This window comes from Equus przewalskii, chromosome 4 (assembly GCF_037783145.1).
Source record: "Equus przewalskii isolate Varuska chromosome 4, EquPr2, whole genome shotgun sequence".
NCBI lineage: Eukaryota > Metazoa > Chordata > Mammalia > Perissodactyla > Equidae > Equus > Equus przewalskii.
In genome coordinates this window covers 92,941,584-92,967,436 of record NC_091834.1, presented here as the reverse complement: position 1 = coordinate 92,967,436, position 25,853 = coordinate 92,941,584, and the positions used below count along the sequence as shown (strand labels likewise).

At 38.0% G+C, this 25,853-nt stretch overlaps 1 protein-coding gene across 1 annotated transcript in view; it reads left to right on the top strand.

The window, feature by feature from the left end:
* KDM7A (lysine demethylase 7A) overlaps nucleotides 1-25,853 on the top strand; it is a 92,005-nt gene that overhangs the window by 48,752 nt on the left and 17,400 nt on the right. Inside the window, exons 5-17 of the mRNA XM_070616624.1 lie at nucleotides 1,448-1,589; nucleotides 1,898-2,084; nucleotides 3,275-3,437; nucleotides 6,900-6,987; nucleotides 8,226-8,332; nucleotides 11,349-11,440; nucleotides 14,557-14,646; nucleotides 20,995-21,204; nucleotides 22,728-22,852; nucleotides 23,065-23,219; nucleotides 24,442-24,539; nucleotides 25,027-25,175; nucleotides 25,314-25,522. Of these exons, the coding sequence (XP_070472725.1) occupies nucleotides 1,448-1,589; nucleotides 1,898-2,084; nucleotides 3,275-3,437; nucleotides 6,900-6,987; nucleotides 8,226-8,332; nucleotides 11,349-11,440; nucleotides 14,557-14,646; nucleotides 20,995-21,204; nucleotides 22,728-22,852; nucleotides 23,065-23,219; nucleotides 24,442-24,539; nucleotides 25,027-25,175; nucleotides 25,314-25,522 (1,815 nt within the window). The remainder of the gene's footprint in view (nucleotides 1-1,447; nucleotides 1,590-1,897; nucleotides 2,085-3,274; nucleotides 3,438-6,899; nucleotides 6,988-8,225; nucleotides 8,333-11,348; nucleotides 11,441-14,556; nucleotides 14,647-20,994; nucleotides 21,205-22,727; nucleotides 22,853-23,064; nucleotides 23,220-24,441; nucleotides 24,540-25,026; nucleotides 25,176-25,313; nucleotides 25,523-25,853) is intronic.

Below are 25,853 nucleotides of genomic sequence, written 5' to 3'. Positions count from 1 at the left end.
ATTTCGTTCATTTTCATCATGGTTTTTATAAACTGTCTCCATGTAGATCTCATTTCTTGTCAGCAATGGAGATTATTTGAGGATTAGATCTCAAATCTACCTTGACTCAAACTGTATATTCACTACAATATGTTATTTCCTGAGCATGAACTATCTAAGACCTTGTCCCTTTACTGAGCCATTGGTTGACGGTTCTCATTGATAGCTGTTTCACTGAGGAAATCCAATTAAATGTCATGATTTCACATTCAGCTAATTTTGAATTATTTGATAATGAGGCTGAGGTTTAACCTAAACCTGTTTGCGTAGATAGTACTGTAAAATAAATGGCTAGTGTGATAACGGTCATCTGTCACTTAACAACAGGGATACGTTCTGAGAAATGCATCATTGAGCGGTTTCGTCGTTGTGCAAACATCATAGACTGTACTTACACAAATCTAGATGGTATAGCCCACTACACACCTAGGCTGTATGGTACTAATCATAAGGAACCACCATTGTATATGCAGTTCAGTGTTGACCAAAACATTGTTATGTGGCATGTGACTATAAGTATAGGAAAAAATATCCAGACTACTTGATAGCTAACTTTTTATCACTGCAGAATACTTCAGTTAACAGAATTGTCTTGCCTCCTAAGTATAAAGTAAAGTCTACTAGGCAATACTTTCTTAACTTATATAAAGTTATGTTAAAGTAAGAAAATGGCATTTGTTTTCTATTTCAGATTGATTAAGTATTGCCATATTTTGAATTCCACCTTATATTGTAAAACTGATGACTCTCCTTCCTAGGGTGATAGTTCATGGTGTACTAGCAATACCCGTGGTTTTATATGAAAATTGTAAATTAGTCTCAATTCAGAACTCATTTCACAGACACAAGTATGAACTGATTTTTCTTGGACCAAAATATTAGAAGAGAAGACCCTACCAGGCAAGCAGAAATTGATTATCCTGGTTAACTTGTTCACTAATTTCCCAATGACTGATCGGTTTTTCAAAATGATAGACTGAGAATCTTAGGAGCGTAGAAGTGAAGGGAAGAGTCAGTCTCCTCATTTGATGCAGGAGGAAATTGAAACCCAGAGCATGTGACAATTTCCACATACCAGTATCATGCATTTTTGCCATTATGATCTTCACACAAGAAATCGTTGGTATATAGAAGGGTTTGTAAACATACAAGTTTTTACACTCAATGTTAATTATGCAGCGCTCTCTTAATTGCTTTATTCTTTCCCCCAAATACTGTCCCTTTTTTCAAAAGTTCAGTTGGACTCAAAAAGTGAGGATATAGGAAGAATCTTTGTCTAGGCTATGTAGTTTTATAGTTGGCTTAAATTATCATACAGAGTAAATATGGTCTTTAAAATATTTTTGTTTAGGGCATCTATTGATATAACTCTTAAGCCCAATGATAAGACTATAATTTTCCTCTGCAGGTGGTGACAAAGTGATAGATGTCATTGATGTGGCAAGGCAGGCAGACAGCAAAATGACACTTCACAATTACGTTAAATACTTCACGAATCCTAACAGACCGAAAGTGTTAAATGTGATCAGCCTTGAATTTTCAGATACAAAGTGAGTAGTTCTGGCCATTTTGGTGTAGCCTTCTGACTGTTAGCTAAGTGTAGTTAAATGATGAATTTGTTTCAGTAAGAAACATAATTGTGACTTCTAAAGTGGTCCAGTGATAGCAATGTTGTCCATTTGGCTTTGGCACACTCAGAGAATATTTAAAAATAGTATGAGTTTTAAACTTTAAGTGTTGTTGTTAACCTTAAGTTCTAGTTAATTTCTTGGTTTGGGTTGAGATGGGAGATGCAATTTTAAGAAGTTGTAATTTGCATGATGTGGGGTGTGTATATTTGTGTGTTTGTTTTTTAAAGGATGTCTGAATTGGTGGAGGTCCCTGAGGTAGCCAGAAAACTTTCCTGGGTGGAAAATTATTGGCCAGATGATTCAGTCTTTCCCAAGCCATTTGTTCAGAAATACTGCTTAATGGGAGTTCAAGACAGCTACACAGATTTCCACATTGACTTTGGTGGAACTTCAGTTTGGTACCATGTCCTCTGGGTAAGATTCGGGTATTTCTTTATTCTCTTGTTGACAAAAGCATGTAAGTCCTATTTCCCCAGCGGTGCATTCATTTGCTGTAAATGACATTTGTAAAGAGGGAAGTTTTTGTCCTTTTTAAGTAGGATTTATCATTTTACCTTTAAGCATTATGGGTTTTTTTAACCCAAGTAGAGGAGGAGTCATGAGTTCTTAATTTATGTTTAGATTCTTTTTTTTGCCTCTGTCTTATAAGTTGGTCTCTTTTAGCTTTTGTCTCTTTGTTTCCTCTTCCCCCTAGTCAATTATCAGTTAATTCCTGAATCAAACACCTGAAAAGGAGCAAAATTACAGTAATAATTTCTTCTGTCCTTCAGATTAGGCTAGCACAGCTAGTTGGATAAGTCAGGAATGCCCATAAAAATACTGATTCTTCTTGGCAGCTTATATTCACCGTGCTTTATCTAAAACTGCACTGTTCAATACTTGTGGCTAAATTTAAATAATTAAAATTAAATATGATTTAAAATTCAGTTCCTCAGTTGCACTAGCCACATTTCAAATGCTCGGTAGCCACATGTGACTTGTGACTGCTCTGTTGGATAGCACAGATGTAAAACATTTCCATCATCACAGAAAGTTCTGTTGGACAGTGTTGATCTAGAACTAAATCTCCGTCTGTGTCAAATGCCTGTGCCTCAGCCATGCTCTGCACTATATTTGATGCTGTGTCTTGAGCTCCTGTTCCTTTTCTCCCTGAGAAAGCAAAGTGTTAATTCCTTAAAGGGAATTTATTTACAGGTCTTTAAAAATAATCGTTGTATTATATATCTTAGAAGAAAAGGCAAAGGTGGCTGAGATGACTCTCTGCAAACTGGGTCCTGTTAACATGTGTTTACTTCTATACCTTGATACTGAGATCAGTAGGATGTTTATGATTCTTTACCTTCCTTTCTTGTCACTATTTCTCCAACACTGCTTTATTGACTTCTTGTCTTATTTGGGAGGGGGAACTTTAGTTCCTGTGAAGATGCTTCTGAAAAGCAATGGCTGTTGATCAGGTATGTGAAAATATGTCTTTCTGAGCCTGAAAACATCTGATATTTATCTGATTTAATTTAGATCATTGTATTGGGAAATTTCATCAATGTAAGCCATTGTAAGAGTATGGCTTTTCCTTGTTCAAAAATAGTGTGATTACTTCCTTCTAGGGTGAGAAGATTTTTTATTTAATAAAGCCAACAGATGAAAATTTGGCACTCTATGAATCCTGGAGTTCATCTGTGACCCAGAGTGAGGTGTTCTTTGGAGATAAGGTGGATAAATGCTACAAGTGTGTGGTAAAGCAGGGACATACCTTGTTTGTTCCTACAGGTAAGGTTTTAATCCCATCCCCACTCCCTGTGGTTGATATTTAGTTATATGGAGTCAACTTCTAATTAGAACCTCTGGCTTTAACACGTTTGGAAAGTAGCTTTGCATAGCCTGAGAGGTCTTTCTGATCTTGGACTTTTTACTGCTTTGTCCCTTAGAAGGCTTCTCTTGTAGTTAGGACTTGTTTTGGCATTGTGTTTTATGTCATTTGCCTTCATTTTTATTTCTATTCAGATAAAATCCACATGCCATAATATTCACCCTTTTAAAGTGTACAATTTGGTGGTTTTTAGTAGATTAACAAGGTTGTGCAACCATACCACTAATTCCAGAACATCTCATCACCTCAAAAAGAAATCCCATACCAATTTGCAGTCACTCCCCGTTCCCCCTCCTCTGAGTCCCTGGCAACCACTAGTGTCCTTACAGTCTCTGCGGATCTGCCTGTTCCAGACAATTCATATGTAATATGTGGATTATGTGGCCTTTTGTATCTAGCTTTTAGTTAGCATAGTGTTTACCAGGCTCATCCATGTTGTAAGATATCAATACTTCATTAATTTTTGTGGCCAAATAATATTCCATTGTATGGCTATATCACATTTCATTTATCCATTCATCAGTTGATGGACATTTAGGTTGTTTCCACTTTTTGGCTATTATGAGTAGTGCTGCTTTGAAGATTTGTGTAAGTTTTTCTTTGGAGGTATGTTTTCATTTGCTTTGGTTATATACCTAGTAGTGGAATTGTTGAGTTATATGGTTTAATGACGTTTAACTTTTTTGAGGAACTGCCAAACTGGTTTCCAAATGGCTGCGCCACTTTGCATTCCCACCAGCAATGTACATGTGTTCCGATTTCTTCACGTACTCGCCAACACTGTGCTTATCTTTTGTATGTTTGCCATTCTAGTGGGTATGAAGTAGTGGTATCTCATTGTGGTTTTGATTTGCAATTCAATAATGAGTAATGATGCACTGAGCATTTTTCTTGTGCTTATTGGCCATGTGTATATCTTCTTTGGAGAACATGTATAAAATCCCTTTGCCCATTTTTAAGTTGAGTTTATTTGTCTTTTTATTATTGAGTTGTAAGTATATATTCTGTATACTAGACTCTTAACAGTATATGTTCTGTATACTAGACCCTTAACAGATATATGATTTGCAAATGTTTTTGCAAATATATTCTGTGGGTTGTTTTTTCACTTTCTTGGTAATTTCTTTGCACAGAATTTTAAAATTTTAATGAAGTTCCCCTCAATTTTAACTGGTCAGCCAGCCCTCCACTCCTGTCAAAGGCCAAGCCTGCTGTAAGAATCTGGGCTGCTGTCTTGGGACAGTTAGGAGGCAATGGGTATGTTTGGAGGGACCCTAGGAAGGGGCGGAGTACCAGCCTTAGCTCTAGCCGCAACTGTAGGTGCTAGGTGTGTCATTTTGAGACATGGCTGAGTGTAGGGTATGATTTGGGTGACCTTAATGGCTGCAGAGTTCCCAGGGATCTGTAACGACAGGCCCTGCTTTCTCGCCTTGCCTCTGGTGTAAACAATAATAAATATGGGTTGAATAAATAAATGCCTAGAACTATCAGAATTCATAAATCTAGATAAGTATCAGTATTTTCATTGTGAATGGTCTAAGCTCCTCCCTTAAATCCTCTTCTTGGTGCTCCTTTCTGTAACAAATATTTTGTTACGCCCTCTTCAAAATCTTGAATTCAAATTCCTCGATAATATAAACCTCCCATATCAATAATTCAAAAAAAGCTGATTTAATGACCTAACTAGAATGTAAAGAAGAAATTAAGAGGTAATTTATGATAAAATACTATTTGAAAATGTGCCTGCTCAGGCACAGCAGCATTAGAAGACAGGATGAAATAGTTAAATGCGTAAGCTGGCAAATCAATACAGAGGTGCGATCGGTAACTCAAATTCTATAGCCTTGGTGTATATTAATGGTTCTCAAACTTCGTTGAGCATTAGAATCATGGAGGGCTTATTAAAACAGATTGCTGGACCTCATCCGCAGCAGTTCTGATTCAGTAGATCTGAGGCGGGCCTGAGAATTTGCATTTCTAACATGTTCCCAACTAATGCTGGTGCTACTGATCTGGGGACAATGCTTGGGGAACCACTGCTATAGATAGATGTTGTGATTTTTTTTTTCCCAAGGTAGTTGGCAACTGATAAATTTCCGAATAAACTACAGTACAGTTTTGTTCAACTTACAGAATAGTTGTATTCCTGGAAAATTGTGCCAAAACCATCAAAAAATACTTTGTTTACATATATAATAGAGTTATAGTTTCTAGGCTCAGACAGTTAATGACGGATTTGGTACCAATTTGAATGCCCAGTAGAAATTCTAAAGTCCTGAGTAAAGCAGGACAGTTTCTTACTGTGTGGAATTGTCCTGCATTGTTGCACCTCTGACTGTTGCTCATGAAATGACAGTAGTGCCCCCTGACCATTAGGATAATCAACAAAGCCCCCCAAATTTTCCAAAACATCTTCTACAGGCAATACTGCCTCTATTGAGAACCACTGATCTCTAGGATTTGCAGCTGACATAGACTTCTAATTTGTGATTTCAGAGTCAAGCTCATGGCTTTGTGCCTTTGAGCACACAAATGGGTATCACTTGAAAGTCAGTCTTTTGAGGAGTTTTTTGATATTGTGTCACAGCACAATGAGGGATCAGAAGATGAAAAGTATAAAGACAATGGGATCTATTTTAACAGCTAATTTTTACATGCAAACGTATGTGTATATATTTATTTATATTTATGCAAAGTCTATGTTCAGTCTATGCACATTTCTTTCAAAAGTTAGGCATCATCTCTTAGAAATGATTCTCACTTTGAAAACATTTTTATGGGAAAACAAGACATCGTTGTGACTGCCGACATTTACATTTATAGCAGCATAACCCTCCATGATGAAATGTAGATGATCTACCTTTACCTTCTTGGAAGCAGGTCTCCAGTTGAGTCTTTGGTTGATCCTCCTCTGCTTGATCCCTAAGGGTACTCATTTCAGGATGACACTAGGGAAGTAAAGTGCCAGCCAATCCCAGTGTTTGTTTAATGGAACTGTGCTTGCCTCATTCCAGCCAAATTTGACTTGTCTCAGAGTGAAATCTTTGATGTAAACTTGGATTGTGTTTTTAAACTAAAATAACAACCACCACGAAACCTTTACCTATCCTGTACTGTGATTTTGTCGATTGGATCAATGTGTTTGTTTCCTCAAACTCAGCACAGAGCCTGGCATGTAATAGGCATTTAATAAATACTTGGATGAATGAATGTATACATTGTAATAGACATTGACTTCTCTAGCGCTGGAATGTGAAGTATACTGATGTTCCTATTTCCAATTACTTATTTTCCAGGTGGATGTTGTATTTGTTTGATTTAGATATTGAAAAGTCACTGATGTGTACTTTGAACTATTTCAGGGTGGATTCATGCTGTGCTCACTTCTCAGGACTGTATGGCTTTCGGGGGGAACTTTCTGCACAACCTTAACATTGGCATGCAACTCAGGTTTGTGTCCTCAGTATTTAAAGGATCTTTTGTCCTTTCTTAAATAGGACATTGTTTAAAAGTTTCAACATATTTTAATTGAGATCTCGTGGAGACAGGCCCTGAGAAATTACTAGGAATAGGAACTTTTAAGAAAATTATTGTCTTAACATTTTCTCAGGAGGACAGCTTGATGCATTTCAAATCTAAAATAAAAAGAATAATTGAGACTAAATATCTCCCCTCATGGGCTGTCCTTTGGCTATTTTTACAGTGAGGGAAATGAACTAAATCCAGTCAGACTCAAGTGTGACATATGGTGCTGGGGACAAGCAACCCTAAGTTAGGAATGCTGTCAGAATACCTGCTTTATTTTTGCCATGGGTACAGGATTATCAGCTGTTTCCCCTTCTGTGTGAGAAATTGTCCTTTGGGTAACTGTTGCCCTGGTGACCTAGTGAGAGTAGAATGTTAGGAGGCACCATTGCTTGTGGTAAAGTGCTCCTGACTGATAAACTGCGTCAGGACTGGGAGAACCAGAAATACCTAGCAGGAAGCCATATCTTTGGGCTTTCCTGAATGTGGTGACTCTTATAACTTGCATGCCAATGGGGAAACCCAGAAGCTATGCATCTGTGGAGTTATTGCAAGAAATACTTGCTTTTACCGGGCCTGAAGCTTTAAGCCAGGGCAGCTCCCACACCTGCCAAGTGGGAATCTTGTCTCTTTATAGCTGAGCTGTCCCTGGGGGAAAGATGACTCTTGTCTTCTCCAGTATGGACTGCTGCAAGGACTCCCATAGACAACGAACACCGTACCAAGTTGTGGTTCCTGTCTTCTCACCTTGGCCAGTGCCAAGAGTGGTCCTGAGCTCGAATTCTTAGTAGAGCCTAAAGAAAGCTCCTTGAGTGGGTGTGGCAGTGCTCTCTAACACGTGGACCTATTTCCTAAAGATAGTGTTTTATTTATTTTGGTGGAACCGTTATAAAATTCCTCCTGTTAAAACTAGGATACAAATCCCAAGGTGTGATCTTTTTGAAGGCCAATGTAATTCTTCAGTATATTGTCAAATTTGTTAATGCCACACCTTGAGAAGATCCCAGTTCAGTCTTATGCACATGTCATTAAGTAGCATACAGTACTTGATTGGTCTTATGTGTCTATGACCTGCTCATTTTATTTTCCTCAAGTTAGTTGCCCCCATTTAACTTTGAAATGCTAATATTAAAATTAAATTTCTTCAAATTTTATTTATTTAGGTGTTATGAGATGGAAAAAAGGCTGAAAACACCAGATCTTTTCAAATTCCCGTTCTTTGAAGCCATATGTTGGTTTGTAGCCAAAAACTTGCTGGAAACCCTGAAAGGTAATTAATAATCTGTACATTTTGTTCTATGATATGACGCATGATGTTTGTAAATTTACTAAAAGCCACTGATAGAAAGAGAGGCCCTTTTAGTATAGTGTGGCTGTTGCCCCTATTTTGTTTTTTAAATCCATGATTTCCCCCGCCAAGAGCCTTTTTAGCAAATTAGAGTCTCTAGTTCATAGCCTTGAAAGTCAGATGTGTGAAGAGCTGCATCACAAGAGCACAGGTAGTATTGGAAAATGTTCATTCCACCTGGGACTCTGTAGCCTCCACACATTGTCAGGATGTAAAAGTGCCTCACCCGCAAAAATGAAGTTTACTCCAGGAGGCTGTTACCTAACATGTGTTCCCAAACATTTGCTTTAAAAAATTGAGTGGATGTTTTCATGTCCTCAGAGAATCAGGTAGTGCCCGTGCCATTACCTTCGTGACCATTATGCTAGCCAGGAGAAGGCACTTGTTAGCACAAACCAATTGAATGTCAGGCTGTGAGTCTGCAGTTGAAGAAAAATGGGGTTTTAGGGGGATATCCTTTTATTTAAACTTGAAAGCTACCCTTTTTATGTAAAATTTCAGATCTTGGTGTTTTATCTTTTGGTTTAATAATCTTTGAGCAGTCAAGTTGGAGACTGAATGTCACTTCTACTTTTATCCATTTTTTGCTTTTCATGCACTGTTGTGCCCATGAGAATACAGTTCATCGGGTTTTTGTGTTGTCTAACTTTTCTAGTCAGTTTGCACATAGTGTTACTATATTATAATTAACTCCCAGGAGAACACAAATAAACAGATGAAATAGTAAAGTCTATTCTAAACATTTGTTTCTTTTTCCATTTAAAACTTACGCAACGCAAGAAGAAAAGGTAAAATGAAAAGAAACAACAAATAGCCTGCTTCCCAGGATAGCATGCACAGAATTAAATGATAAAACTCATTTATGGTTTCTTTCCTCAAAAAAAAGCAAAAAACAAGAAACCTCACTCTCTTTGGAAGGAAGGAGCAGTGGAGGCTCATCCCACCCCTTTTAGCACAGTGTAGAAGCAGATGTCTTGACGATGGTACAGGTGTTTACAGTGGAGGTAGGATCCCATGGATGCAGAAGAACAGGTGCTTTCTGCACAAGACCAGTCTCTGCTCCAGAGATGTATCCTTATCTTGAATCCCTGACTCTGTCAGTGTTTTCAGGTATTGTTCTTGGCTATAGAATGTCACAGTGGACCATAGGGTTGCCATATATAGTTTCCAGTAAAATACTGGACAGTAAATTCATAGTCGTCTATCCAAGTAGAAGCCTAGAAAAATAGCAATACATAAATATTTAATAAAAACACTTATAAATATCCTTGTTTTCTGGAAATAAAACCTAATTACTGAACCCTCCAGATAATATATTGGCAATTCAGTACTCAGAAAGTTGAGAGCATTTTTTCCATGTTTTCTCATCTCGCGCACACACACACACACACACTCCTGGGGTGATGCTTTTCCCCTAATGTCTAACAGGGGCTCATAATCAACTTCTTAGAATAAATTAAGAATTTGTCTGAAAGACAAAAGCTTACTGTTCCTCTTGTAGCCACAAACAGCAAATTGCTTGGTCTTAGGATAACGATTTAGCCTTTGTTTAGGCCATTGCCAGTTCAGAAATACTGAGGTCTGATCGAAAACATGACTCTGTACATTAAAGACTTTTAAAAAAAGATTATAGTAAGAAGATGTTTATAGGGGCCAGCCCCGTGGCTGAGTGCTTAAGTTTGCACACTCCGCTTCAGGGGCCCAAGGTTTTGCTGGTTCCAGTCCTGGGCGTGGACCTACCACTGCTCATCAGGCCATGCTGGCGCAGCGGTCCACATAGAAGAACTAGAAGGACCTGCAGCTAGAATATACAGCTATGTCCTGGGGGGGCTTTGGGAAGAAGAAGAAAAAAGATATTTGTACATCAGATTTTAAAATGTTTTCATTTCACCAGCCGGCTCAGTAGAGGATACCTGGCAATCCTAGTGAGTTAGTGCAGTCCTGCTGAGGCTAGAGCCAAATGACCATTCTGTCAATTGCCACCATCCTAGGCATCCATCCTGGAAGCAGGAATGGTGGTCTTGTTTCCCTCTATTAGGTCATTCTTTCATCCCTGACTTTTTAACTTTCCACTGTGGCCTGTTATTTGACAGCTCTCAGAATGTTAAAAGGCTTATATGGTGGGTTCAGTGAGGGTGGATTGTATGAAACAAGTCTTAATTGTGTTTAGTGTCAGTAATAGTAAAACAACCAGTTTTGGATTTATGTAAGTAAATTAGCCACTGGGCAGAAGTTAAATCTTTTGCTTTTGCTTCAACTTACCTGAATTTTAGACCACATCTAATGTATTTTGCTCAAGTTTTATGTAATCAGTTTAGTTTAAAAACCCAGAAGAAACATTTGTGTGTGAGTATGTATTTACCTTTACAATAGTGAAATGTGTCGTGCACACAGTCACTTGTACCAGTCACACACCGCATACACCTATACTCTTGTACGGTTTAAAGAGTTGTAAGGCTATCTCTCAGGTCACCTCTGCCCTAGGGAAACAAAAACAGCCTTGCCAGTACATTATAAATGCCCAGTTATTTTTCCCATCGCACCCTCTTCCTTCCTTTCTAGAGAGAACCACTAACCTGACTTTTGTGCTAATCCTTTTCTTCAGTTTTATCACCTATGTCACAAACTGAAATAGTTTAATTTTGTCCATTTTTAGACTTGCTATGAATAGGTTCAGACTCACGTTCTCTTGTGACCTATTACTCAGCGTTATGTTGGTGAGCTTTCTTTTAACTGGAGCATTTAGTACAACTGCATTTAATGTAATTTTATTTCTTTTTTTCCTGCCTTTTCAGTCAATTCTTGTTTCTCTTTTTTCTATTCTATTAATTTGGAAGTTACACAGTTTGATATTTGGTGGTTACTCAGAATCTACAGTTAATCCTTTTGACTTCAGAACATGTTAACTCCTTTCCCTACTCCACTTCCATTCCCACAGAACTGAGAGAAGATGGTTTTCAGCCTCAAACTTACCTAGTACAGGGAGTGAAAGCACTGCATACTGCTTTAAAATTATGGATGAAAAAAGAAGTAAGTAGTTTTCTTCAGTGAAATCATGATTATTTTTTATATTGGCAGTATTGGAAGACAGAGTCCTCATGCTGTTTTGGCAGCACTGTGAGTGGCCGTAGTACAGGGACTGGAAATCCTGCTTTAAATACAACCTGCATTTTATTACACAGTATACGCAAATATACTGGTTTATGTTTGTATTTACGAGAATAAAGTAGGTATTTCTTTAATCTTGAAAAGAAAGTAATTCAAATGTATCTAGGATATTGACTAAGAAATGAACATGTAGGTATAGAATAATAATCAATAACTTTGAGCTCTCATGGTGTGCTGACCTCTGTGCTTAGTGTTTATATACATAATCTCATTTAATCCTCATAGCAACTATATGAGGTTGGGGAGCTTTGGTATCCCCATTTTACATATGGGGAAATTGAGGTTCAAAGAGTTTAAGTAATTTGCTCAAGATAACTGGTAGAGCTAGGACTTAAGACTAGGTCTCTGATCACAAAGCCTGTGCTCTTATCCCTCTGCTAGACTTACATAAAAATAAAGGAAAAGGGAGGTCAAGGTTTAAGCAGGAGCTTTCCATTTTCACTAAAACGTAGTCTAGTTGTTTGCATTTGAGTCCCATCCCAGATCTCCATTTGGAATTAGTGCACCCTTCCCTTATGCTTCCATAGCATATTTCTTGTGCCAGTGGACTTAAAAGTAATGTCTGTAAAGTGATATATCCCTGTCCCCTTCACTAGGTTTATGAACTCTTTGAGAGCAGGGCTTTCTCATCTTTATTTCCCTCCTGGAACTTGACACACGACACTTTAGTAAGTGTTAAGTAGGTGAGATGATGAAAATATATTTCCATGCTAATTTCTTGAATGTCCACTTGAAATAAAAATCCTGCTCTTAAGAGATATTGGGAGACAATAATTAATAGATTACCCTCCCAGTGGCCAGGTCAGTGGCGCAGCTGTTAAGTGCACACGTTCCGCTTTGGCTGCCCGGGGTTCACTGGTTCGGATCCCAGGTACAGACATGGCACCGCTTAGCAAGCCATGCTGTGGTAGGCATCCCACATATAAAGTAGAGGAAGATGGGCACGGATGTTAGCTCAGGGCCAGTCTTCCTCAGCAAAAAGAGGAGGATTGGCAGCAGTTAGCTCAGGGCTAATCTTCCTAAAAAAAAGAAAATAGATTACCCTCCCAATGATTTTGTACTCCCTTTTGCTTTATCATTGCTTCGTACCCACTAGAGCAAGGCACTGTGGAAGCATTCAGAAAAATAAAAATCATATCTTCCAGTATCAAAGACGTCATCATCTAGATGACAAGTAAAGGCACAAACAGGTTACAAAACTATATAACAAGATAAGATCAAAGTGAACAATGTTTTGCAAAAACTATGTAATTCTTTTCCTGCTAACGGCTTTAGACAAGTTGTTGTCAAACTTGTGTGTTTATCAGAATTGCTTTTAGAGCTTTTTAAAATAAACTCTCAAGAGATTCTGATTTAATAGATCTCAAGTAGGATCTGAACCTCTGTTTTTAACAGAGTTTGTTGGTTTTTTTGATAATACAGTAAAAATTCATCAATAATAAATATTGTTAATTCATTACATTTGAAGTACACATTTAAAAGCATGAAATTTGCATTGAACTATCTGTTAACCTTGCTCTAAGATGGGTGGTGGCTCAGCATAGTGGTTAGGAGCATGGACTCTGGAGTCAGATGTTTGGATTCAGATCTCAGCTGTGTTACTAGTAACCTACTTAACCTCTGTGCTTCCATTCCCTCAGTTGTAGAATGAGAATAATCGTAGTATCTCTGTCATAGTGTTGTTGAAAGGATCGAGTTAACACTGAAAAAGTACTTAATATCTTGCCTGGCACACTGTTAGCACTTAATGTTACTGTTGCCATTAGTTTGTTTTAACAAATTTTGCAAAGACCAAGGAGAGGATGTAAAGCAAAAGTAAAATCTAGTATTGTTCAGTGCATCTAAAAAATCAACATGGGGGTTGGCCTGGTGGCGTAGTGGTTAAGTTCATGCACTCCACTTTGGTGACCCGGGGTTCCCGGGCTCGGATTCTCAGTGTGGATCTAGCACCGCTCATCAAGCCATGCTGTGGTAGCATCCCACATAAAATGGAGGAAGACTGACACAGATGTTAGCTGAGGGACAATCTTTTTCAAGCAAAAAGAGAAAGATTGGCAACAGATATTAGCTCAGGGCCAATTTTCTTCACACACACTCAAAAAATCAAAATGTTCTTAGACACAGAGATTAAAATTTGGAAATAGACATTGTAAATAATGACAGTTGTTTGCAGTTCAGTAGATATGGTAACTCACCAGTTAATTCCTCTTTCCTATTGATGTGATCTTCTTCCTGTTTTGTTTTTGGCTATTAAAAGAAAAAAGTTTACAAAAATTTATTCAAATTAGACTTCCCATGAGAAAATAGGATTTTTATTTTATGAGTTTTTTTTAATGTTTTTTGAGTGTGTGTGAGGAAAATTGGCCCTGAGCTAACATCTGTTGTCAATCTTCCCCTTTTTGCTTGAGGAAGATTGTCCCTGAGCCATCATCTGTGCCAACCCTCCTCTATTTTGTATGTGGGACACTGCCACAGCATGGCTTGATGAGCGATGTGTAGGTCCATGCCCAGGATCCAACCTGTGAACCCCGGGCTGCCAAAGCAAAGCGTGTGAACTTAACCACTACATCACTGGGCCAGCCCCGAAACTAGGATTATTTTAGTGCCTGTGTTCGCCCTTACAAATCCTATGTATGATGAATTAAATGTTAGGCTTAATTAGTTACTTTACTAATTATAGTAGTAGGTAGAATTACAGTAGGCTTTGAGGTGTAGAGTAGAAGGTTACTTACTCAAAACAGAGCAAAATTCACTGTAAGACAAGTCCACCTTTAACTCAAGCTAAGAGGATTTTATGAGTTAATAAGGATCTCCTTAGAAGGTATTTTCCCAACTACATGAACTCTGAGACCTGGCTTATTAGCATTTGACTATGTGTGTAAAATTTAGAGAACCCAAAAATTGGTTTAGTAAGTTAGTTTTTACATATTAAAGTGTAAGTAACTTTGGTTATCTTGTCTTTGTTAATCCAAATACAGCTTGTATCTGAACATGCCTTTGAAATTCCAGACAATGTTAGACCTGGACATCTTATTAAAGAACTTTCTAAAGTAATTCGAGCAATAGAGGTAAGTATAGAAACTATCATGTAAATCCTTGGTTACTGTCTGCTTTGAGAAGCGCTGGATCTACCACCACACTACAAACATTTGAAAACCCTTCTGCTCTTAGAAGAAACAGAATGAGCTGCGTCTTGGAAGGAGTCTCAGGTTTTCAGGCTTCTGAAGTCCTACAGGGAAATTTGGAATATGGTATCATAATGAAGTAATCAGGAAGCAGTTACCAGGTTACTTCAGGTTACTCCCAAAATAAAAAATGCACAATAAACAAAACTTTCAGATCCCATTCGTTTCCACTATGCAGAGATGAATACCTATTAAGCAGTTAGAGAAGGAGAGAAAATGTAAGGTGAGTGAGTAGAGCTAGGGGAAGCTGGGTTGGAAGCAGGGATGGTATTAGTGGGGTGGGGCAAGGAGATCCTCTTGACTGAAAATATTAGAGCAACTTGGTTAGGTAAAAGCCCTTTGATAGAAGCCCATACAGTATGAGATTAGGTGTTTTGATTTATTAATTAAGAGCTGTTCTAAGTATTACAGAAAAGGGGTTTTAATTAAAGTAATTCTTCAAGAAGGTGATTCTGTTATTGTCTAGCTTGAACTGAAAGGAAATTAATGGACGAATGAAGGCTAACTACTAATTTAACAGCTTAGATTAGGGCTGTGTTAAGAAAGGTGTGGGTCTGTATAAAAAAATTATAAATCTTTGCTAAGGGAATTAAAACAGAACTTGAATAAATGAGAGTGTCACTTAGAAATATGTAAATTCTAAATTAATACTACAAATTTAAAACAGTAAAGTATACCTGGAAGAGTAATTGGACAAAAATAGCCTACAAAGTTTTTTTTTTTTAATTGGAGGGTAGGGAGTACAGAAAGCAGCAAAATGGCCAGTAGAATAACCTGCAAAGAAAATAAACAGGTATTTCACTAAAGAAGAAATAGAAATGGCCAATCTGATAAAAATATGAAAAATATTCTCAATATGTGAAAAAGTATTCAACCACATTTTACCAAATAATTTATGATTTCATATGATCATTTATCAAATTGGCAAAGATAAAATTGCGTATTCTTGCCCTGCTGGTAGGAAGTATAAATTAGTTTATGCTTTCTAAATGGCGTATCCCTTGACCTAGCATTTTCACTTTAAGCCGATAAAATAAATAAGAGGATTCCAGTTAAACTTGGTAGATTGACCATACCTGCTTACCACTATCACCTCTTAGAACCAAAGTGATAGTAAGAGAATCAAAAAGAATCCCTGAAGACAAAGAGAAGAACGCGATGAAGACTCCAACCAAATTTTGGAAGCTGGAAAGCAGATGTACAAGTGGTAACTGATTGAGCAGACCTGAGAGAGCTGAAGCCTGAGTGGGCAGTGGGAGGAGGCCAGAAGCAGGTCTTGTTTGTGCAGTAGAACCTTCAGAAAGGTTAGGGACGCTAGGACTCGCTGAATACGAGAGTGGAGGTGAAAGTGAAAACAGGATTGATTAAAGGTCTATTTAAGAAGTGAATGGATCTCTAAATCCTTTCCTTACCACATGGAGAAAACTCGAGGTTTAATTATTTGAGAGGCTGAACTTGCAACTGGACTTCGGGACACTGAGCCCAGCTGAGGGAGATGGGTACCATACTGAAAACGAGAGGATTAAGTGACAGTCTACATAGTGAATGATTCTTCCACATGGCTCCCCAAACACTGGCAGCCTGGCTTGTACCTCCCAGGCCATGAGGAAGGTCCTCTGATACAGACAATTTGAAACCGTCCAATGGAACAACCCAGACAGGTTCCTACAGTGAAACCCACCCGTTGACAACGCCCCACTCACACAGAGCTCCCAGTTAGCTTTTTACTTTTTACATACAGTGAAATGCCAGATCATAAAAGTACAGTTTGAGTTTTGATAAAAGTATACAGCTGTATAACCAATACTCCAATTGAGATGTGAATCATTTTCATCACCCCAGAAGGTCCTTTCTTGCCCACCTTCTAGTCAGTCTTTGACTACCATAAGCCACCACTGTTCTGACTTCTATTGCTATCGTCATAGATTAGTTTTGCCTATTTTTGAATTTTACATAAAGGCAGTCTTACAGTATATACTATTATATACCATTTTTGTGTCTGGCTTCTTTCAACATAATGCTTTTGAGATTCATCCCTGCTGTTGCGTGTGTCAGTAGTTCTGCTTCGTTGCTGAGTAGTATTCCACTAAATGAATATACCACAATTTATTTTCCATTTTTCTGTTGATTGATATTTGGGTTATATGCAGATTTGGCCATTATGGATAAAACTGTTATAAACAACCTTGTATGTCTTTTTGTGGTAAATATATCTTTTCATTTTTCTTGGATAAATATGTGGGAATAGAGTTATCAAGTCATCGGGTAGGTGAATTTTTAATGTATGAGAATCTGCAAAGCAGTTTTCCAAAGTGGTTGTACCATTTTACACTCTTACCAGTAATGTGTAGGAGTTGTAGTTGTTCCACATCCTTGCCAATATTTGGTGTTTTCAGTCTTTTTAATTTTTGCTATTCTAGAGAGTATGAAACATTATTTCATTGTGATGTTAATTTGCATTTTCCTGAAAGCTAATAATGTTGAGCACCTTTTCATGTGCATGGCTATTTGTATATTTGCTTTTGTGAGGTATCTGTTTTTAAATTTTTGCCCATTTAAAAAATTATGTTGTTTTTGGGGCCAGCCCCGTGGCCAGGTGGTTAAGTTTGCACACTCTGCTTTGGCGGCTCAGGGTTTCACTGGTTTGGATCCCGGGTACAGATGTGGCACTGCTCATCAGGCCATGCTGAGGCGGCGTCCCACACAGCACAGCCAGGACCTACAACTAGAATATATACCTGTGTACTGAGGGGCTGTGGGGAGAAGAAGAAGAAGAAAAAGAAGATTGGCAACAGATGTTAGCTCAGGTGCCAATCGTTAAAAAAAAAAATGTTGTTTTTATTATTGATTTGTAGTTTATTATATATCCTGAACACATATTCTTTGTCATTTTGCTTGCATTCTTTTATGCATATATGTATATATAGTGACTATTTACCCACTGCCTGTGGCTTATCTTTTCATTATCTTAATGGTATCTTTTTATGAGCAGGAAGTTTTAATTTTGAAGAAGTCCAATTTATAAGTTCCTTTTCTTTTATAGTTAGTATTTTTTTTTGGTATGTCTTAAGAAATCTGTGCCCACCCCAAGGTCTTAAAGATACTTTTTTTTCTCTAGAAGCTTTTACATTTAGGTAAATGGCCAATCTTGAATTTTTCTGTATATCATAAGGTGATAAATCAAGGCATTTTTGCCCCATATGTTTATTTAGCCTTCTTAGCACTATTTCTTGAAACCAATTAGCTTTTTAGTGCTTCCCTTTTAAAATGCTTAGAGAGCCAAGAAGAGTTTTGAAGACAAAGAACAAAATTAAAGGAGAAACGAAAAAAAAGGTATTCGAAGGAAACAATAAACAAATAAGTCTTCAGCCCAAAACCCAGATGTAATTGATAGCCTCAAGAGAGGAAGAAGTAAATATGGCCTCCATAATAAAAGAACAGGAGGCTACCACAAAGCAACATTCAAAGCGAAAGAAGAAGTGTTGTTGGAAATTGGAAATATAGTAGAAAAAAGTTTAGTAGAATGGTTGGAAGATAGAGTTGGGAAAATCTCCCCGTAAAGTTAAAAACAAAGGACAGAGATAGGACAGAAAAGTTAGAAGGTCACCATCAAAATAATAGGAGCTCCAGAAAGAGATAACAGAGAAAACAGGGAGAGGATTATTAGAGGAATAATCAAAGAAAATTGTTTTAGAATTCAAGAACATGTCTTGCCAGACTGAAAGCCCTACAGAATGCCCAGTACGGTAAGTGGAAAAAGACCTATGCCAAGGTACATCATGGTCAAATTTTAGACTACATGTAACCAAGTATATCCTATAAAGCATTAGGGAAGGAAGTATTATGGGTCATATCGAAAGAATTGGGAGTCAGATTTCTCGATAGTACCACTGCAGCCTGGAAGACAATGAAGTGAAGTCTTTAACATCCTGGGGTGAGGGAGATGCCAGCCTTCAAGTGGATATTCAGCCAAGTTATAAGTCAAATATGATAGTAAAATAAGAATGTCAAAGAGGCAAGATCTCAGAAGTTTCCTAAGAGGAAACTCTTAGAGGATGTGCTGTTCCAAAAGAGAGGGAGTAAACCAGAAGAGAAGGGTCCCTGGAATGCATTCTTCCAGCAAACCCATCCTAGAGCAGTGAACACAACAAAGGCCCTGCCCTCATGGAGCTTAGTAGAAAGAGGCTAGCCGCAATATTTTAATGTATCAGGAATTGACAGGTGCTATGAAGAAGAATAAAGCAAGAAAAAAGGATAGGGAACGACAACCAGAGGTGGTGGTGGGGGTTGCAGTTTTATGTGGTGCAGTGGGAGCAGGTTGGGAAAGGTCTTCGATGACATGTGCAGGCCCAGAGAGCAGACAGTCCAGCAGGGATCAGGAGAATGAAAGGCTCCGTGTTTGTTGTTCATTTGAAATTCAGATTTAACTAAGTGTCTTGCGCTTTATCTGGCATTTCTGTCCAGGAAGGAGGTCTCCAAAGAAAAATATAAAACTGATAAATTATCTAATGTATTTGAGTGTTTATATTCTTCTAGTGGAGAATTTTGGGATCAAGTAGAGATAAATACAAAACAAAACAGGTGGAGAGTGAGGCAATTATAAAGTTAAAGGAAAGTCAAAGGGTATAAAAGAAAGGAAATGTAATAATAGTATGTTACTTGGAACTGGATTATAAATAATTTTTACTGAGTCCAATTTAAATTCTGAACATTGGAGGAGGAGGAAGTGTGTGTACATTTAGGAGAGGTGTGCAAGGATTAAGACTTTATCTTGCATAGTAGGAATTCAGTGATATATGAAGCTGAAAAACCAAGAAATAACAGTTTAAACATGTTATTTTGAAATTTGGGGGCAAATAATTGAAACAGCAATGAGAAGAAAAGCTACAAGAGATGCAGATGCTGGGTATTTACCCAAAATAATTGAAACAAGAACTTGAACAGTACGTGCATGTTCATAGCAGCGTTATTCACAGCAGCCGAAAGGTGGAAGCAGCCCAAGTGTCCATCACAGATGAATGGATAAACAAAATGTGGTGTATACATACAACGGAATATTATTCAACCTTCAGAAAGAAGGAAATGCTAACACATACTACAACATGGATGAACCTGGAAGATACTATGTTAAGTGAAATAAGCCAGTAACAAAGGAACAAATATTGTATGCTTCCACTTATATGAATTTCCCAGAGTAGTCAAATTCATAGAGAGAGAAAGTAGAATGGTGGTTGCCAGGGGCTGGGGGTAAGGAGGAATGGGGAGTTAGTGTTTAATGGTTGCAGAGTTTACATTTGGCAAGATTAAAAAGTTCTGGAGATGGGTTGTGGTTGGACAGTAATGTGAAATGTACTTAATGCTACCCTACCAAACCCACTTAAAAATGGTTAAAGTGGTAAATTACCACAAATACCACAAATGGTATACGTTACCACATATGTTATATGTTACAAAATTATGTTATGTGTATGTTACTACAATTAAAAAAAGCCTTAGAGACGGTTGCCTCTGGAGAGTGGGAATCCGGATGGGAAGAGCAGACTGCTGTTTTTCATAATGTGCTCATAAAGTGTTAGTTGGGTTTTTTTGATGAAGAAAATTCTCCCTGAGGTAAAATCCATTGCCAATCTTCCTTTTTCTTTTTTTTTTTTTTTTTTGCTTGAGGAAGATTAGCCCTGAGCTAACATCTGTGCCAGTCTTCCTCTACTTTGTATGTGGGATACCTCCACACTATGGCTGATGAGTGGAGTAGATCCATGCCCAGGATCTAAACCCACAAACCTAGGCTGCCAAAGTGGAGCACACAGAACTTTAACCACTTGGCCACGGGGCTGGCCCCATAAAGTGTTAATTTTTAAAACTACATTGATGTATGACTTTGGTTTAAAAAGCAATTAGTGATTTATGCAAATATGTATGTGAAAGAATGTTCATCATAGGAAAAAACTGGAAGCAGCCTAAATAACTACCAGTAAGTTTTAGCCTTTAAATTAGCCTTTAAACACAGCCTTTAAAATGATACTGAAAATCAAGGAAATGTGTTTACAGTATATTACGTGGGGGAGAGAAGGGACTAAAAGTCTCAACAGAGCTGTTTGAATCCAGTGATTTGGTCTTTTTTTTAATCTGATTAAACTGAATGGTTTTTGTTTACTAAGATAGTCTTAATGGCTGATTGTTAGGTATGTATGTGGCCTTGTCATAAAAATACTCTGAATTTAATTCTTAAAGGAGGAGAATGGCAAACCAGTTAAATCTCAGGGAATTCCTACTGCGTGTCCAGTTTCACGATCCTCAAATGAAGCAACTTCCCCATACCATTCCCGACGAAGGATGAGGAAACTTCGAGATCATAGTGTCCGCACTCCTTCCAATCTAGACATTCTAGAGCTCCACACAAGGGAAGTCCTCAGAAGACTAGAGATGTGTCCGTGGGAAGAGGCAAGTATTATGTCTCATGATTACGAAAAGAGACTCAGTTGTTCCTGAAAGTTCTTTTGAAGGATAATGAAAAGCGAACAGTCGGGCCATCCTGGTTCTCTGACTTGGCTTAGGGCTGTGGAGTCAACAGTACTTGGGCCGTGACAGGGCCTTGCTTCAGCTTTCTCGGCGTCAGTGTGGAGTAGGATGAAGAGACCTCCTTTATTTGCTGACGTGTTTGAGTGTTTACCAAATGCCACATGCTCTTCTAGGCTCCAGGGAAGATACCAGAGTGAGAAAAACTTGAGTCCCTGCCCTTGGGTAGCTTCCATCTTAGCTCAAGTTGGAAGGATGGGAGACAAAGAGACAGACTAAAATAATATAATTTCAGAGGACGAGTGTTAGGAAGGAAGCCGAAACAATAAAGCAAGAGAATAAAGGGGCAGGGGTGGCTGGCTACTTTAGCTCTGGTGGTCAGAGTGCTTCCAGCATTTGAACTGACATTTAAATAATGGAAGAAATTGGATGGATACACAGATTTGAGGAAAAGTGTGTGGGCAGAGGGAAGAGTAAGTGCAAAAAGCCTGTCCCTGACCTGACAGCATCAGCATGGTTGACTGGGAGACTTAGAATAAACCCATTAAAGTCTGAGAAATGCTGCCTAATGGACAAAGAGGAGGAGGAGTGGGGCAGTAATGAGATCAGTGTAGAGCCTTTGTAAAACATGGTAAGGAGTTTGTGGTGAGAGCTGTATCATCCATAGTTTTACATTTTAGTAGAGGATAGGCAGTAATTTAAAATGAATAAGATAGGGATATCTCTGGATTAAAATATTTTTAAAAGTTACATAGAAATTAGAACTTTCTCAAATATTTTAAGTTTTATGTAATTGTATTTATACTATTTTAAGCTTTCGTTCTTCTAAACCTCCTTAACTCATAGCCATCTGGGAGAAGATTGAGCTTATTATGAAAGGTTCTTTTTATTATTAAAGAAAAAAATTACCACAAAAAGGGAATATTCTGTATTAAAAACCAGCTATTGTTGTGCCTTTATGTCACATGGTGGCCTTTGTTCCTATTGATAACAGTGTGGTGACCTATAGGTTGCTGACTGTGTCTGGTGGGCAGACTAGGGGTTAGGTCAAGGATGGGGTGACTGGGGAGGACCCAGTTGCTAGCCCTTCAGCAGGAAGAAGCAGAGAAAAGAGAATTAAAGTACATGATTGCAGTGCTTCCCCAGCTCGTCAGCTTTCTGCAAGAGTGAACTGTCTTTGAATTTGCTTTATGCAGATTTTACATTCTGCTTTATAGAATGTGTTTTATGGTTAACGGCCCTACAGAAAGATGAGCCATATTCATGCTTTGGTTTTAGGAACCATTTAGCTTTGATGCCACACCACTGCATGGCACTAGCCTGGGCAGGTGCCCAGCACAGCTGGGGATGCAGGGCCGTGGGGGGAGGTGGTGGTATACTGTTTTCCTTTAGTCAGGCAGGTATATTTGAGGGCGGAGGTTAAGTAAGTTCTGTTTTTGTACTTTAAGGATATCTTGAGCTCTAAACTCAATGGAAAATTCAACAAACATCTCCAGCCATCTTCCACAGTACCTGAATGGAGGGCGAAAGATAATGACCTACGATTACTGCTGACAAATGGAAGGATAATTAAGTATGTAAAGTAGATCAAAGTGTCAAACAGATTTGTTTTCAGTCGATTTCCTCTGTTCATTTAATCCCTAGGCCATACAATTTGCACACTTAATTGAAATATGGGGAAAGTGTCTCTCTTCTCCACTCTCTCTGTAAATTAAGGGGGAGGGTATACCATTTGGCTACATAGTTGCAGTGTTTTCTGACTTGGTTATTTTTCTCTGTATACAGAGATGAGAGACAGCCCTTCGCAGATCAAAGTCTTTATACAGCGGATAGTGAAAACGAAGAGGATAAGAGAAGGACAAAAAAGGCAAAAATGAAAATAGAAGAGATTTCACGAATAGAGGGGATGGAGAATGAAGAATCTCAAAAACCACTTAAGAGTATGTTTGTTTTAATGGTCATTTTAAAGGTCTGTTCATTACTAATGTGATAATATGTAAAGTAACTTGGTAATTTTAAAGTTCTTAAATTTGTAGCAGGATCGAAAATTTTTGTCTCTAAATACTCTTTTGAGAAATCTGAAGTATTTCTGAGTAGTTTATTCATCAGGGAACTGCTGACTGTGAATGCCAAGTGAAGTGTAGTGTCCAGGGAAGGTGCTGCTGATGACGAGGATGTGTGCTGGTCAGTGACACCCTCGTCTAGTGACAGTTTTTGCAAGAGTCACATGAAAGCTCATGCATTTTATGGGCCTCTAGTCCAAATAATAAAACAGTTGCAAGTTTAAAACAATTTCATCAATAATTTTAGCTAACATGTATGTGGTTTTCAGAATTAGGAGACGTATATAATTGGCTGATCTGAAGCTATTAGTAATCCATGTGCTGTTTTGCTTTATTGCCTATTGACAAGAAGGCCTCTACTTGGTTATTAATCAGTTATTATCAGTGTCACAAATCGTAACACCTCCTCCTCGAGATTTTTTTTTCAATAGTCTTAATTTCTCAACATTTTTCAGGGCCTCCATCTACTTTTCTATTTTAAAAAGTAGTTAAATATTTTGGTACTTGACAAGTAAATATTCCGGATAATTAGCATCATTTAGTCCATGTTGAATAGCTCAATTTCCAGGTAAGTTTAGTATTGCTGTAGTCAGTGATTCTGCGTTTGCTCACATGCTGGGGTAAAGGCAGCTAGTCAATAGGATTCATCAAACGGTTGCCACGTGGTAGTGCCGCGTGGAAGAGGGAGGCAGTGGTAAAGCCTGGTTTACAAGCTTGTGGAATTCACTACCTATGTGAATGCTTTCTAGGTTTAGGAGAGTCATCTTTTTGTTTTCTGTTAAGAGAAATTATGCAACAGGGAAAGTAAAAAGCATCTTGTAACTAATTTTACTGTTGGAGATTTTTTTCTGGAAAGAAATGTAACATGGTCAACCCACCCAAATAAGGGATATATGATCATGTTCAGTAAATACCGTAAATGTTTTAAGAATCTTGATCAATTAGGGAGGAAGTCCTGGGGGAAGAAAGAAATGATGACGAAAGCAGTGAAAAAGGATGGAGCAGGCACAATGAGACCTATCACAAAGCTGGACAGGCTTTAGATGTCACCGTGGTCATAAAAGACTTTCTGTTTTTCTCTCATCCTTTCCCTTCTCAGGGTTTTTTACAAGTGTAAAATCAGAACTCAGGAATCGATCATCAGAATATTCTGATATTTCTGATTCAGAAGACTCGGGACCTGATTGCGCTGCACTGGTATGCCCCAAACCCTGTACCTTGTGCACTGTTTGATGGAAAGATGAACACCTGCTTTCCTTCTCGTAGAAGGAAAGTGAATGACAGCTCTTCCCAAAGTCTATCCTATGCCCTTTGTGGCCCAGTGTCTTCCTTATAGTGGTAATTACACGCCCGTACGCATATCGTTGTGTGACTACTTACATTTGATAAATGTAGCTTTGGTCTGCTTTTGTAAAGGGTGGAGGGAGATATTGTTCTTATGTTTCTCATATTTCTCATAGGTTATTTATTTTGCCTTAAAGAAAACCTGTACTGTGTTCTTTACTGAGAAATTATGTTACTGTAGTTACTAGAGATTTTCAGTTTTTCATATGAAATACAGAAATAATTCTGTGATAAGATTCTAACTTTCCCTAGATAGATAAAGTGGTTTTGATTAGTTTGTACAGACTTGCTCAGATTTCTTATTGTAGGTTCGTTTCTGTTTAATTGTTTATTATCTCAGAAAAATAATTTTACCACTGAAGAGTCTGAAAGTTCAGGTGATGAAAAGAAACAAGAAATAACGTCAAACTTTATGGAGGAATCTAATGTGATGAGGAGCTTCCTTCAAAAGAGCCAGAAGCCATCTAGAAGTGAAATTCCAGTTAAAAGGTAGGCTTGCTGGTGGTAGTAGTCTTATGTAATGTTGTGATATAAACGACATGAAAACATTTTTTTAGTTTTAAATTTTACCAAAGATTTCCTTAGAATAAATAGACTCCTTTTTTTCTGTGATGATCTGCTCTTTAGGGAGTGTCCTACCTCGACGAGCACAGAGGAAGAAGCTATTCAGGGCATGCTGTCCATGGCAGGGTTGCACTATTCCCCATGTTTACAGAGGCAGATACAAAGCACAGACTGCAGTGGTGAAGGAAACTCCCTCCAGGATCCCAGCAGCTGCCACAGTAGTAACCATGCAGTTAGGCAGTTGTATCGTTACGATAAACCAGTGGAATGTGGTAAGAAACATAAATTATCAGTCTCTAAAAAGTAACATATGACCCCCCACTTAATAGCTCTATAATCCTCGTTGAGGTTAGAGATTATGATAAGAACTGTTCATTGCACATCTGTAGTTGGAAATGGTGTTAAGCATATTGGCCAAGAAATACATAATGTTAACAAATGTAAAACAATGATGTTAACAAATGTAAAATACAAGTATGTAAAATGCAAGTATAAGAACTAAAAACGTAAGTTAACAGGTTAAGAGTTGTGTTCACTGGCATAATTCTACTATTGCTGTTGCGAGACAGTGTTACTTCCCTTTCATAAGTTGATCAGGGTGGA